Raw genomic sequence first — 14556 nt, 5'->3', positions numbered from 1 at the left:
AGCAAGATTTTCAGGAGAGGGAAGCCCCAATAGCTGAGGGACAGAGCCTATGAATACCAAGGCAGTGTAGGCACTAGAAGCACAAGGAGCTTTTTGTTTGTGTAAGAAAAGGCACATCCTCTCCATGTGGAGAGCCATTGGGAAGGGGTCAAGGAGAAAATGATGAAGCAGTTGCATCTAAAACACACTAGGTTACCATGGTGCCAAAATAAAGGAATACAATTCCAAATGAGATTCCAACTCCCCAAAAAAAAAAAGTCCACTTTTGAAAGTGAAAATTTCAACTCAGATAAAAAGTGGATGTCGAAGAAGAACGGACAGGGCCAGGGAGCAGATTCAAAAGACAAAATTAAGTTCAATTAAGAACTGAGTGATCTAGTTAGCATGCCCCCCCATTCCACTTGCAACAGTGTAATGAAACCTCGCTTTCTCACAGATGCAAAACAAGCACATCTTATTCTGTGACATCCACGATTTGTGAGCACAAAACTTGGTCCAATGATCAATCAAGAACATGTTTGCCTACAAAGCATAAGAGGATCAAAATGCATGGTAGATCACAAAGCTTAACTTATACAAAGTTGCCCAAAACCGGACATGAGCTTACGACAGGTTCACTACAGTTCTTGCATTCATAATAACCTTCTGAAATAAATGGTCATGCACAGACCATTCCAGCTGATCATTCCTGTTCATTACAGTCAGCAGAAAGGTGAGCATTCTCACTGACACATAGCTTTCTTGGCGGGCCTGCCAGAAACTAAATAGTGAGATAAGTGGGTGCAGGCATTCCGAATCCATATATTACTGCAGGCTGATTGGACAACCTCGATACTGTGGTGTTTCGAGTAAGTAGTTCACTTTACCTCGATTTGACAGAGACCCAATGGATCCTCAACAAGCATGTTCATACTGTGTTCCAGCAAGAAAGGATTTCGATCTCACTCTTGCCATGAAGAAGTTAACGAATCTTTTGTTACCGATTCAAAGGATAAAGTGCAGTTTGTATTCTTTTAAGAGCTAACTTGATACGCTCTTTTAGATCCTCATTATCACATTCAATGCTCTTATTAACATAGTCAATAATTGCTGCCACTCCATCCACAGTCACTGTTAACTTCCAATGCTCCTCATCCAAGTTTACTTCCCCAAACAAAGAGAGAAACAAGGAATGGACTATCTTCAAGGCATTCTTATCAGATATGGCCTCCTTGAGACCAACACCGTTAGGCTCCAGTCCAGGTACCGGACCAGAATTCAGTTTTACAATCATGGCAACAATAGAGTCAGCTACCATATCACTGACTGGATCTGAAACCCACTGCAAAACCACAAAATCTGCACCTTCTTGAGCTACAGTAACTTTATCATGTACTTTAAAAGATGGTATTTCTGACTCTGGCAACATCTCTACCCTTTCATACATCTGCTGTAGCCGATGTCTGAGAACTGTGAAGGCTCCTTGATATGGAGCTGACTGGCGCTGCATTACGCTGCCTGTAGTCAACTGAGTGTACACATGCAAATCTTCTGGAGCCATAAGCTGGTACGTGAATCCCTTCCTTACTAATAAACCACTGACAGAGTCTCCTCCTGTTGAGATCTTCTCTGCCAAACGGCCAATTGCCTTAGCCATCTTCTCCCCTTTAAAAAACATTTCCACTGTTTGACAATTTTTTGGAGCCATGACATTCACATTCTGGTCTTCAAACTGGGTCTGCAGCTTTGCTTTTAGGCGGCCCATCTCGTTCGCCTCTCCATGAACTAGAACAATGTTGGGCGGCCTAAGCTCATTCAAAAATGTACTTGTCTGATTGAAGTCTGCATGTGCAGAAAAAGATATCTCGTGAACACTCATATTCAGGGGAACCACCAACCCACTCATCAATGTCACTTCCTTGGGTTCACTCATGATTTTCTTGGCAGGTGTACCCTCAACAACATATCCAGGTAGCACACAAGCATTTTTTTTATCTTGGCACCATAAGTCAAAGAGTTGCCTAGACAATCCGCTTTGAAGACCTCCTGGGCTAGCCATAACTACGGAGGGTCCAACATCATGGAAGCTGTCAATATTTTTCAGAGAATGTATGTGTGTGAAGTTGAATGGATTTGAAACTTCATACTGAGTGCGTATTTTGTCATTCATGGAATTGATATATGTTTGATACACAGACATACATTTCTTGGCAAGAGGTGATGCATAATAAATTGGAATATTGTGCAGCTCTGGGTGAGACTTCCAGTATTCGTCAAGAATTAAGAGGAGTTCCTGAGCCCTGCCAAGGGAAAAAGCAGGAATAAGGACACGTCCTCCTTGAATAACAGTTTGGTGTACTGTTTCAGTGAACCTTCTTTCGCGCACAGCACGTGGTTGGTGGACTTGAACACCATAAGTTGATTCGATAACACAAACATCAGGCGAAAACTGAGGCAGTTCAGCAGCTCTAAGATGGCGGTCTTCCTCACAGGAATAGTCGCCAGTGTACAAAACTCGGACACCGGCGATATCTACCATAAACATGGCTGCACCCAACACATGTCCTGCAGGGTAACACCAAAATCGAATACCATTCACCTCCACAGTCTGATGGAAATCTATAACCTGCAGATACAAACAGAAAGCTTCGCATATGACTAATGACAGGGTTTGAGAGCTCTGGAAAAAGAACTTATGATTACTTCAGCATTTCTGTCATTTATACAACGAACATTTTTGGAAGCACTCCAAATGTGCATTAGCATTACAAACATATCAGTTATTTTAATTGTAGACATGCATCATGAGAAGAAGAATACCTCAATCTTATCCATTGTTCGAGAAATATCCTGCTCGTCATAAAGCATGTCTTCCACAGAGACCTTGCTAATCTTCACATAATCTGAGACTAAGAGCTTATATATCGCCTTGGTCGCATGAGTCATAAACACACGACCTTTGAAAGTGGTCTGTAGCAACACAGACGCATGATCAAGCTGAAAGCCGCAGCAAGGACACAACATCTAAAACAAATTTTTGGAGAAGCCGTCCAACCTTCTGAATAAAATATGGAAGAGAAGCACAATGATCCACGTGAAAGCTGCACAAGTGGGGAAAATCAAGCTAACCTGGTTAATAAGTTACTGTCTTTACTAAAACATGTAAAATTCTTGACAAAAAGCAGCTCTTTTCCTCAGTGGCCCTCGTAAGCCAGTGTTTTTTAAGAGACCTAAACTTCCAAAGCACACTATGTAACTTGCAAGCCCACATGCACAAAATTCACTTACATACCCTGCCCCAGTTTCCGCTCTCTCTCTCTCTCTCCACACACACACACACAGCACACATGCATGCATGCACAAAAATGTGTGTGTGTTTGTGTGTCACTGGTAAAGTGCACACAATTGAGAGCACTATCCGGGTGAAACAGGGATGTCCACTTCACAGTTACCAGGGGGCTTCAAAAAACACGTTGGAAACGTTTCATATATGTTCCATAAAGGTCTGTGAGGTTTCAAAACATTTCATTCAAGGACCGCCGCAGAAAGAGAAAGAGAGAGGGAGGGAGAAGGAAGAGGAGGGGGGGGGGGGGGGGGCGGAGGGAGGGAGGGAGAGAGCGGAGGGTGTGTATTCAAGGCTTAGTCCTAAGTCTTGACTCTTGAGTCATGACTCATTTTGTATCTACTTAATTATTAATACAATCAACCATCAATGCCTTCACTCTTTGATTGGCGTATTTTGTTAATATGACTCAAAACCTTACCATTTTAGTGTAAATTTGTGCTCATTTTGATGTACTTCCAAAGTAGAATAAGTGTAGAGTAGAAAAACTTTTTTTTAAAAACGAATTTTTTGAGTGTCTTCCCTCCCCCGTCCCCGTCCCCCGTCCCTTTTGACTATGCTGCAGTTTCCATCAAGAATTTCTATAACAACCTCATTGTTGTTCCCTTCACGAGGCCCATCGTCTCCCTTTACTCTTGACATGGCTCTGTCATCCCAAGAAAGTTTCTTCAAGAGAAATCCTGCTCTCATACCACTGTGTTGATGGCAAGTTGGAGAAGGTGTTGATGGCGAAGAAGTGGCTCTCCGTGATCATAATGATGCCCACACACACTCCACAATCTCCTTCAATCTTCAATGATCTTGTTCATGGTCCTACAAGAGAAGTCCAATCCTATTTATACTTGTAAGAGACCCTGCTTTTGTCAGAAAGCCTTCATGCTTTGGTTTTGCCTTTTTAAGGTTTGCTTCTCTTTTTACTTTTATTAATAAAATATTACTCAACTTTTGGTGCTTTGCTTTTCTTGTTTTAAGGCCTTCCTTTTTGGCCTTAGAGTTGCTTTTTGAGAAAGCCCCTTTTAGCTTTTTAGTCCGGCTCAGTTTCCTCTTTCCAATGGTGCCCTTGACTTGCGGTCAATCCTGTTTGACTTTTTGCTTTTTCTTGCTTTTTGACCAAGAATGGTGCTTTTTCTTAATCAAACCTTATGGACAAAGTCCTCATGTCTTCTTCCACCTGTCTCGTGTTCGGACATGGGTTTCATCATGTGAAATAGAGCTAAGAGGGCCAAATAGTTACACCCCACCAAGCTTGGACACATGTGCAAGGAGCCTTGTGGCGCTACTTGTGTAACCCTTCCTGCAAAAGTTACACGTCCATTTCCATGACCCCAAATTACCGGTAGGTTTCTCGCCGGTGGTGGTATATAAGGCAAAAGCCTCATGCTTTTCCTTTCCTCCAGACTTCATTGCCAAAATCAAGAGAGAGAGAGAGAGAGAGAGAGAGAGAGAGAGAGAGAGAGAGAGAGAGAAGAAAGAAAGAAAGCTATATTAACATCTCCTAAAGGCCGAACTCGACCTATGAGACAAATCAATGTACAACTGTCAATGTCTTCTAGATGTCCAGAAAAAAAAAGGACAAAATGAACATGAAATAAAGTATGAAAGTACTGAGCTAGTGGGGGGGGTGATGGATGGAGAACTACTGCTAGAGGCTCAGTATGCAACCTATATGCGTAGGGTATACAAGAATGCAATGCAGATCTGTCTAGCTCCAACCAGTACCATAATGGGGGTGTAATATGTGATACATAGGCGATGGCGAGGCAAAAATACCTCGGAGCATGATCTCCGGGTGTGAGTGTAAGTGAGCTAGCCGCTCCTGGATATGGTGCTGATGTCGAGTCCGTATCTCTGTGATCTCCCTCTGATGTAGTCTGGGAGTCTGGTAGCCTGGTGCTCTCGGTCTCCGTCTCGCTCGGAGGTCCACAGCGCGTTGAAGTGTAACCCCCTCCTGTGTCAAGGTAGGCACTAGGATAGATCTCTAGAAGAAATCAATGAGCTGGAGCTGTCGCCCACCTCTCCCTGTGGTATGAGTCCGTATCAGTGTCTCTCTGTGGTGCTGTGTCTCTAACAAGAACTGGCCAAATCTGCACTGGTCTGCGGACTCTATGATCTAGCGGAGTGAGGGATGTCCACCGAAGATGGGTGTGTATCTCTCTCTAATGACACTATATGCTCTGCATATGCATACATAATGTTCCTCACTCTCAATCTCCTCCTGGCATAGTCTGCATATCCTCTCTGCTCTAGGGATCCGTGTTGCCCCCCTACCTACCTCAATCTCAAGCTGGTGTGATGACACTCTGAGCTGGCCAATCGCCACTCGGGCCTGTAAGGCATGTACACATCCATGTATCCAGGTCTCTGTATGAATCCATCCACTAAGATATGCATAAACTGATCTCTGTGGTATAGCATCTTCGGCAGTAGAGGCTGACTGGGTGTAATCCAAGTTTCTTGAGTGTATCGCTACCATAAATCCTGCCGAAGGACTCTATTCCTCTCACTATGAGAGAGCTGGATGTGTGGTGCATGTATATCATACTGAAAAGGTGGCAGGTGATCTATGTCTAGACCATGCTGAGTGAGCCACTGTATCATCTGTGAATACCATGATCTCCTATCTCCACTCTCTGCGAGCTGCCTGACGCCTCAAAAGCTCTATGTGAGAGTCAATCTGATGGCATATCTCTGATCCTCTGTATGAAGCAGATCGTCTGGAAGAGGGCACTAACTCGCATAGGAGGTGCAGCAACCTCCGTCCGGACAATGTCATGTGGGACGGAGGGTTTACTGCGGATCATTCGTGAGAGCATGAGAATCTGAGGCCTCTCTATTTGAGACCATGTGGAGGTGGCGAGCCCAGGTGCCCATACTGCTGCAGCATACATCAAAGCAGGGGTGACTAGTGTGTCAAACAACCACCCCTTCGTGCGGGGCTCCTAGAAGTGTGCTTGGTGACACTGTCTCTCTAGCATGGCCAGCGCTGCATACCCTCGTGTGAGTCTATCCCTAGCTGCCTGTGCCATAGTAAATCTTCCTGGTATGAGTCTACCACCTCTACCTGTCCTCCTGCTAGTGTGAAGATGGCCTATCGTCGAACCGGGCCTGAGGTGTGGAAAATCATGGCCTTGGTTTTCCCAAGGTTCACTGTAAGCCCCCTCTGTGTGCACAAGTCATCGAGTGCATGGAGATGGTGCTGTAGTCCCATCCGCGACTCAGAGACCAGAATAATATCATCTGCATATAGCATAATGTGGACTGTGGTACCTGAGATGTCTACCCCGTCCCCACCACCGTGACCAATGAAGTCAACCACCTCATCAATGTATAGTCCAAATAGTGTAGGAGAGAGTGGGCATCCTTGCTTCACACCTATGGTGCTAGCAATAACATCGGATAGTCCCCTGGGACATTGTATTTGCCCGAGGACCTGCTCATATAAAGCATAGATGCCCCAAACCATCTCTGATGGGATCCCCAATGACTGTAGGCGCTGGAAGAGTCTCTCTCGTGGCACCGTGTCAAATGGTTTGCAGAAATCCACAAAGCAGCAGTATAATCTCTTCTCCCGTGCCCTAGCCTGGTCAATCAGACATCTTAGAGTGAATATATGGTCAATAGTGGAGAAAGCTCGTCGGAATCCAGCCTGCCCTGGTGCTCGCAGTCCCTCCTCCTCTCCATATGAGCTCAACTCCGCCTCGAGCATTGCGCCATAAAGTTTGGCCAATGTATAACCAATCATGATAGTCCTGTAGTTGCTGGGGTCTAGCATGTTCCCGCTTAGTGGAGAGGCAGGATGGTGTGCATAGTCCACTCAGCTGGTAGGCCCTCCACTAGTGCCCTATTAAAGAGGTGAGCAACAAAGGGGTCCCAGTGTGTCAGCTGCATAAATAAGATGCTTGTACCTGTGTGGTCAGCCGATCTCCCATGCTGTAACCGGCGGATAGCTCTCTCTACCATCGAGGCGGTAAAGAAAGTAGAGGTGGTAGGGCGGGACTCCTGTGGCTGTGGTATGGGTGGCTACTGAGCGATATGGTAGAGGCTCTTTGCAAATGTGTGCCATGTGTGTGGATCCTCAATTGGGGTACGAGGGCGAGGCTCTCTGATCCTGTGCCATGCAGTGGCTGCATCTCTCCTCATGAGTAGGTGGTATATATCCCAGTACTGTGCCTCCTCATATTCACGCCTCTTACAGCGTGTGAGGGTCCTCATTTGTCGGCTCGCCTGTCTCTGTGTAATGGTCCCCAGTGCTCTCTGGGCACGGGGGTGTCTATATAGCTCTCTGCACTCATCATCATACCACTGATTCTAGGGCATACTCCTAGATCTATCTATGTGTGCAATGTGTGTATGATGGGGGAAGCTGCAGGTGGCGGCCGTATGTAGTAGAGATGACAGTTGGGTGGTGAGTGTGTCTAGAGGTGACAGGGGATCCATCTGGAATAGCCCGTCATATACATGATGCTCATATATGTGTGCCAAGTCATGGGTGAAGTAGAAAGTTGTATGCGATGCCTATGTGGGCTGTGTGGGTGCTGGTGTGGAGCTCGCCAGTGACAGTAAGAGGTACGTGTGATCCGCACCAATAGGACAGCGGGGATGGTGAAAGATGTCACTGCCTGTGTGGTCTCCATGGACCCCATGATGTAGTCCACTGTGCTACCCCCCTGATCGTGGAAAGCATGTCAGTGCTCCTAAATCCTGCCACTGTCTCATCCCGTTATAAATAACGAGATGATGTCGCGCTCCCAGCTCAAGTAAGTGACGACCATATCTGGTGTTATCCGGCCCCATGTCCTCTCAGTGTCTCACACCCTGCAAGCTCCCGTGTCCACCTCTAGTGTGTGCATCACCTCGGGGTGCTCGAAATCATCATAAATGTCGCACTGTCGGCTCTGTGTCCGTGCATTGAAGTCCCCCATAAGGAGGACTTCCCCCAGGTTGGAGTAGTGTATGATCTCATCTGAAAGGGCTGCATATGGTGACTCTCCCAATGGCCCTGTGTCCTCCTCCTCCCCTCTACTCTCCTCCTCTGCTGTAATGGCATATCTCGATCCTCCAGGAGCGAAGTAGCATAGAGCAATGTATAACACCCTGTCTGCTGAGAGCTGCAGTCTAATCCACATGTATCTAGCCTCCTAGTCACGTGCTACCACCTGTAGGCGCTCCTGTAGCTCTCGCTTGAAGAGTACCGCTATACCTCTAGATCCTCTCGATGTGCTCTGCCGTGTGGTCCCCTTGTATGTAAACTCCCACTGATAGCCCTCTACTTTGGGTAGCCCCCTCTCTCGGCTCTGGTGCGTCTCTATAAGTAGCATGATGTCCCGTCCCTCCATGACCTCCTCCATCCTCCCAGGATGTGTCCAAAGTGCTCCATTGCACTTACAAACTGCTATGTGTATCTATGAATCTGGATCCTCCATAGCCGATGTCCCATAGGCCGCCTGGCGCTAATCGGTGGCCTTGCCATCGATGATGACACGGCCATCGCGATAGAATGCTCTCTTGCCCTCTTTCCGGGCCTGTAGGACTCTCGGCATGCATTTCAAGGTCCGTGACCCGTGCTTCAAGGGCCCTGATGTGCTGGTGTAATTTGTTCTCCACCTCATTAAGGTTGGAATCAGATGTCTTCTTGTTCTCCTTGATTAGTGCCTTCATTGCCGTCTCGAGGGCCTCCAGCTTCTCTTGGAGACTCGGAGCCATTCCTCAAGATTACTCTGCAACGCTTCCCACGGGCACGGAGTAGCGAGGGAGAGAGGGAGAGAGAGAGAGAGAGAGAGTTATGTTGTTGCCTTGGGGGCCTGTGGAAGGGTGGGTGGGGTTAGGGAGGCGAAGGGACTAGCGCGCAGGCGGACAGGGCGACGGGCAGGGTGCACAAGAGAGAGAGAGAGGGGCTGCACACAGAGAGGGGGCGAATGCAGGCGAACAGAGGAGATGGCGTACAGGTGCGATGGTTAGGGAGGCGAAGGGACTAGCGCGCATGCGGGCGGACAGGGAGACGGGCAAGGTGCGCAAGAGAGAGAGAGAGAAAGAGAGAGAGGGGCTCCACACAAAGAGAGAGAGAGTGATATTAAGCGTCTACTAAAGACCCAATGGGCCTACGAGACCAAACTGATACAAAAATGTCCATGGTATATCTCATCATGGAATGGAAAATAAAACAGAAAGAAAACATAAACATAGCTATCTCACTAGGGTGATACAAAACTATCCATGGAAACTCATCATGGAATACTAAGAATGTCACAAACGGGCACGTGTATGCGGAACCAATTCACTACCAAAACAGCATACATACATCAACCATTCCTGGCATATACATAATTACCATCATTGTGAAACATTACATGAGCATATACATCCTGCAAACATAAACCAACTTGCACACGACACAGCACTAGGGGCTGAAGTTGGGCCAGCCCACATCCCCCCCCCCTCCCCCGAGGTATCTTTATTACCAACAGAAGTATTTATATGTACAAGATGCGGGTGCCCGGAGAGTACACACTCATCCAGCCAACAACAGATTTATCCAACTGTGAAAACATAGGTAAACACATTACCTGCAACTCCTCGGTCACCAACCAAGGTCGAGTGGTCACCAACCACTCCTGTTGCAACACCCTTGGTCACCAACCAAGGTTGAGCGATCACCAACCGATCCTGTAATAATACCCTCGGTCACCAACCACTCCTATACTTTGATAGAGCGGTCACCAACCCTCTAACAAAGTGCTGTCCCAAACCTGCAAAACAGTAACCAGCCATGGTTTTGGCTCACTGGCCACCCACAGGTTCCACCAGATCACATCCCCAAGCCTGATACTTGTCTAGGGACATGTTTGCTCAAGTTTCATTCGCGAGAAACCTCCTGCAAACCTGTAAAAACAGCCAATAATGGCCCTTATAACAGTCGGCCAGCTCCTATTGAGGCTCTGTTCACTCCGTCCAAGCCCTGTTCTCAGCAAAGTAGCACAAAAACAGTCCCAACAGCCATGCGCCCTTGTGAAAAACAATCTGCTCAGGCTGCAATACCTCTTCCAGCTTATCAACCTCGGGTTGATCTTCCATAACCGGCTCCACCGGCTCAGGACCAATATATCTCTTCCAGAGACTGACATGGAAAGCATTATGAATCCGCCAATGATCTAGCAACACCAGCCTATAAGCTACCTCATTGATCTTTTCCAAGATCTGAAATGGTCCATAATACCTGCAAGATAGCTTCGGATGGTTACCATCTTTCCCAGTCTGCTTGCGAAGGCGAGCCTTTTGGAATTTTAGTAAAACCCAATCTCCATCCTTCAAATCCAATTGCTTTCTATGCTTATGTGCAGCTTTCTTATGCTTATCCTTGGATTTCTGTATGGCTGTCCGGACCTGTGCAAAGGCCGTATCCAAATCCCTTACATACTCATCTGCTGCAAATATCTCATCCTTCATGCGAAGGATAGGTGGCAAAATAATCTTGCCATAAACAATCTCAAAGGGCGCCTTGCCCGTAGAAGTATGCACTGTATTGTTGTATGCAAACTCTACCATTGACAAATACTTCTCCCAATCTGATTTGCGATCAGCCACATAGCATTTCAAAAGATCAAGCACTGCTGAATTTGCAATCTCACTCTGCCCATCTGTCTCTGGATGATATGCAGAAGAGAAATTCAGCTTCGTTCCCATGTTATCAAAAAATGCTCGCCAAAAGAGACTTGTGGTGCAAGGATCACGATCCCCCATAATCGTTTTTGGCATACCATGATGCTTGAAAACCTGTGCCATAAATATCTTTGCCATATGCTATGGCTTTATGGTCTTCCGTACCGGAATAAAATGTGTCTGCTTTACTGAACCTATCCACAATAGTCCAGATGGCATCATTCCCTTGCTGCGACTTAGGAAGACCTGTGATAAAATCCATGGCAATACTCTCCCAAGGCTAATTCGGAATCGACAACGGTTGAAGCAACCCCGGAGTCTTATGCCTGTCAAACTTAACTTTCTGGCAAACCATGCATTGGCGCACATAGTCATCTATGTCTTTACGCATTCTTGGCCAAAAGAAGTCTCTCTCCAAAGCCTGTGTAGTGGCAAGGATTCCTCTATGTCCTGCATAAGGCGGTGCATGGCATTCATCCATTACTTTCTGCCTCAAATCCTTATGTACACATAGGCGATTATGAAACATCAAATACCCATCACGTATGGAGTAATTCGGGGCTGTTATACCCTGCTGAAAACCAGCCCATGTATGCTGAAAATCATCATCTGTATGATAAGAATTTCGCATATCTGATAAGTCCTGATGATAGGCTATTGTAATAGCACTTACTTGAGGCCTTCGGGATAGTGCATCGGCCACTACATTCTTCTTACTAGGAGTACGTAAAATCTAAAAATGAAACATAGATAAGAAGTTTGCCCATCTCATATGTTTCTCAGATAGCTTAGTCTGTGTAAGAAAATACCGTAGACTCTGATGATCAGTCTTAACGGTAAATTCAGCTCCCAAAAGATAATGCTTCCACACTGTGAGAGCATGAATCACTGCCAATAACTCTTTCTCGTAAACCTGCAAGTGGAGTTCGGCATGTTGCAACCGACGGCTCTCATATGCCACTGCATGGCCTTCCTGGTTCAACACTACACCAATACAACTCCCACATGCATCACATTCCACTGAGAAGGGTTTATGCAAATCTGGAATGATCAACACTGGTCCAGTCATGATTGCTTCCTTTAACTTAAGAAAGGCATTCCTTTGCTTGTCACCCCAGTGAAAAATAGCTTTCTTCTTTGTTAAATCGTGCAAAGGTAAAGCAATCTCAACGAAGAGCTTAATAAACCGGTGATAATATGAGCATAATCCCAGAAAACTCCTGATCTCATGTACATTCTTCAATTCGGGCCAATCTTTTATAGCCTGCAACTTGGCAGGATCCATACGTACTCCATCCTTGGATACAATATGACCAAGGTAGTGAATTTCAGCCAAGAAAAATTCACTCTTTTTGCCGTTAATGTAGAGCTTATGGCGACAAAGCTCTTCAGACACTATGGCCAAATGCTGCTTATGCTGCTCTTCATCTTTAGAGAACACAATTATGTCATCAAAGAACGTACCTGTGAACTTTCTCTGTGCTCTTAAGATACGATCCATCATACGGTTAAAGGTGGCAGGAGCATTGGTAAGTCCAAATGGGACCACCAAGAACTCATAAAGCCCAAACTGCGTACGAAAAGCAGTTTTGTGAATATCCTGAGGGGCCACCCGTATCTGATGATATCCACTCTTAAGATCGATGCGGCTAAAACATGCTGCACCCTCTAACCTATCCAAAATATCATCGATACGTGGTATTGGAAACCTATTCTTTATCGTCACCTTGTAAAGGGCACAATAATCCACACACATCATGTACGTCCCGTCTTTCTTTTGCACCAGCAACACAGGTGAGCAATAGGGAGATGAACTAGGGCGTATCAACCCTTTCTCAAGCAAGTCATTTAACCTGCGCCATAATCTCTTCTTGCTGACTTGCACTCACCTTGTAAGGAGGTCTATTCGGGGGCGTACTCCCAAGTATCACATCAATACGATGATCCTCAGGACGCTCGGGTGGCAACTCTCCTGGTAATGCATCCCTAAAACAATCACCATAACCGCGCAAAAAGTCTATGCGCTCTCGGGTTAGATGATCTACATTTACATTCTCATGTTCAGATTGTTCTCGTACAAAAACCAAGTAAGAACAAGCTGACTTCTTCATTATTTTGGAAATCTGAACATAACTTACAATAGGTATGGTACTACATGGAGTACCAGCTTCTATAACAAGCTCTCTACCTCTATGAACAAAGCTGATTTTCTTGGACTTATAGTCCTTCTTGGGCTCCATACGCGCATGCCAAGGCATCCCCAACAAAACATCACATCCTGTGAGAGGAGCAACTAAGAAACTCATGATCAAGATATCCCTGTATATGAATTCAGAGTTTGCCAATGATCGGCGTTACATCAACTCCTTTACCCTCAAAGGCGGCATCTGCATTCATTTGAGTCCCAAAATCTGATACATCCAAGCCTATGGCAGCAACCATCTGTACCGAAATGAAATTATCTGTGGATGCATCATCAAACAAAAAGAGTGCGGGCTGATCCCTCAACTGTCCCCATGCTTTACATATTGTTCTATGATCTGGGGGTTGCCCCGTGTTTCCCTGCACATCGGGCACAACATTCACATGAGGCTTTTCTGCATTAGAATCTACATTCTTGGGGTTCTGCAGGCATTTGGTAAATATGCGATCCTTACTGCCACAACCAAAACATTTCCCATCACGTACATAATCAAGCCTCTGCTGTTTTGACAGCCCAAAATCATTGTGTTTACCCCCCGGCTTCTTAGACAAGTTTCCCTTTGTATCTGAGGCATCTTTCTGCTCACTTTTATAGGGCTGTCCACCCTTTTTCTGGTCATAACCAGCCTGTCTATTGCCCTTAAATGAATCGGAACTTGACTTGTTTTTAACCCACTTCATATGCAAATTTTCAGCTATAAGTGCGGAGTTTATCAACTGCTGAAGAGTCTGATTTGGGTACACCTCTAAGCTCTCTTGAATGATGGGGTGCAAACCTGATTCAAACTTCCGTTTCTTCTCCCCGATAGAAAGAGACAAAAAGGGAGTAACTTTCAGCAGTACCTTCCAGTACTTAGCTATATATGTCTGCATTGTCTCCCCTTCATCCTGCTTCAACCAATCCCACTCTTTGCATACATTCTTGGCAAACTTTGGAGGCAAGAATTGAGCATAAAACTGAATTTTAAAGTCATCCCATGTGCAGGCAGCACTTGCATCCAAAAGCTTGGCCATCCACCAATCACTAGCTGTCTCTTTGAGATGCATACCCACATGCCTGAGTTTAGACTTCTCAAAGAAATCTTCATTGCAAAAAGCAATTTCAAACTGTCTCACAAAAGCAACCGCCTTCGTAGTATCTATCTTGCCATAGAAGTTCTCAAACTTCACATCTTTGTCTCCTGACTTGAACTCTCGGCTTTTCTTTTTAGACAAGGCCTGTCTCTAGCCTCATGTCTAGGCTTAGGTGACTCATGCCTGGGTCTCTTCCCACGTACTCCAGACACGCTCCTAGAGTGGTGAGAATCTTCACTTGAAGAATGCTCTCCGCGTGAAGATGCATAACAGTGATGAGGATCTACATCTCCTGATGTACA

The 14556-nt window shown here is 45.8% G+C and overlaps 1 protein-coding gene across 1 annotated transcript in view; it reads right to left on the bottom strand.

Annotated features, from left to right (window-relative positions):
* Positions 1-494: 494 nt before the first annotated feature.
* LOC147615894 (cleavage and polyadenylation specificity factor subunit 3-I-like) overlaps positions 495-14556 on the bottom strand; it is a 28075-nt gene continuing 14013 nt past the window's right edge. Inside the window, exons 3-5 of the mRNA XM_086778522.1 lie at positions 3035-3080; positions 2800-2949; positions 495-2605 (exon numbers count right to left, since the gene is read on the bottom strand). Coding sequence (XP_086634648.1) covers positions 977-2605; positions 2800-2949; positions 3035-3080 — 1825 coding nt within the window. The 3' untranslated portion in view covers positions 495-976. The remainder of the gene's footprint in view (positions 2606-2799; positions 2950-3034; positions 3081-14556) is intronic.

The sequence above is a fragment of the Cibotium barometz genome, chromosome 39 (assembly GCF_041138505.1).
Source record: "Cibotium barometz isolate CiBa-2024 chromosome 39, ASM4113850v1, whole genome shotgun sequence".
Classification (NCBI taxonomy): domain Eukaryota; kingdom Viridiplantae; phylum Streptophyta; class Polypodiopsida; order Cyatheales; family Cibotiaceae; genus Cibotium; species Cibotium barometz.
This window is presented reverse-complemented; position numbering and strand designations above follow the sequence as displayed.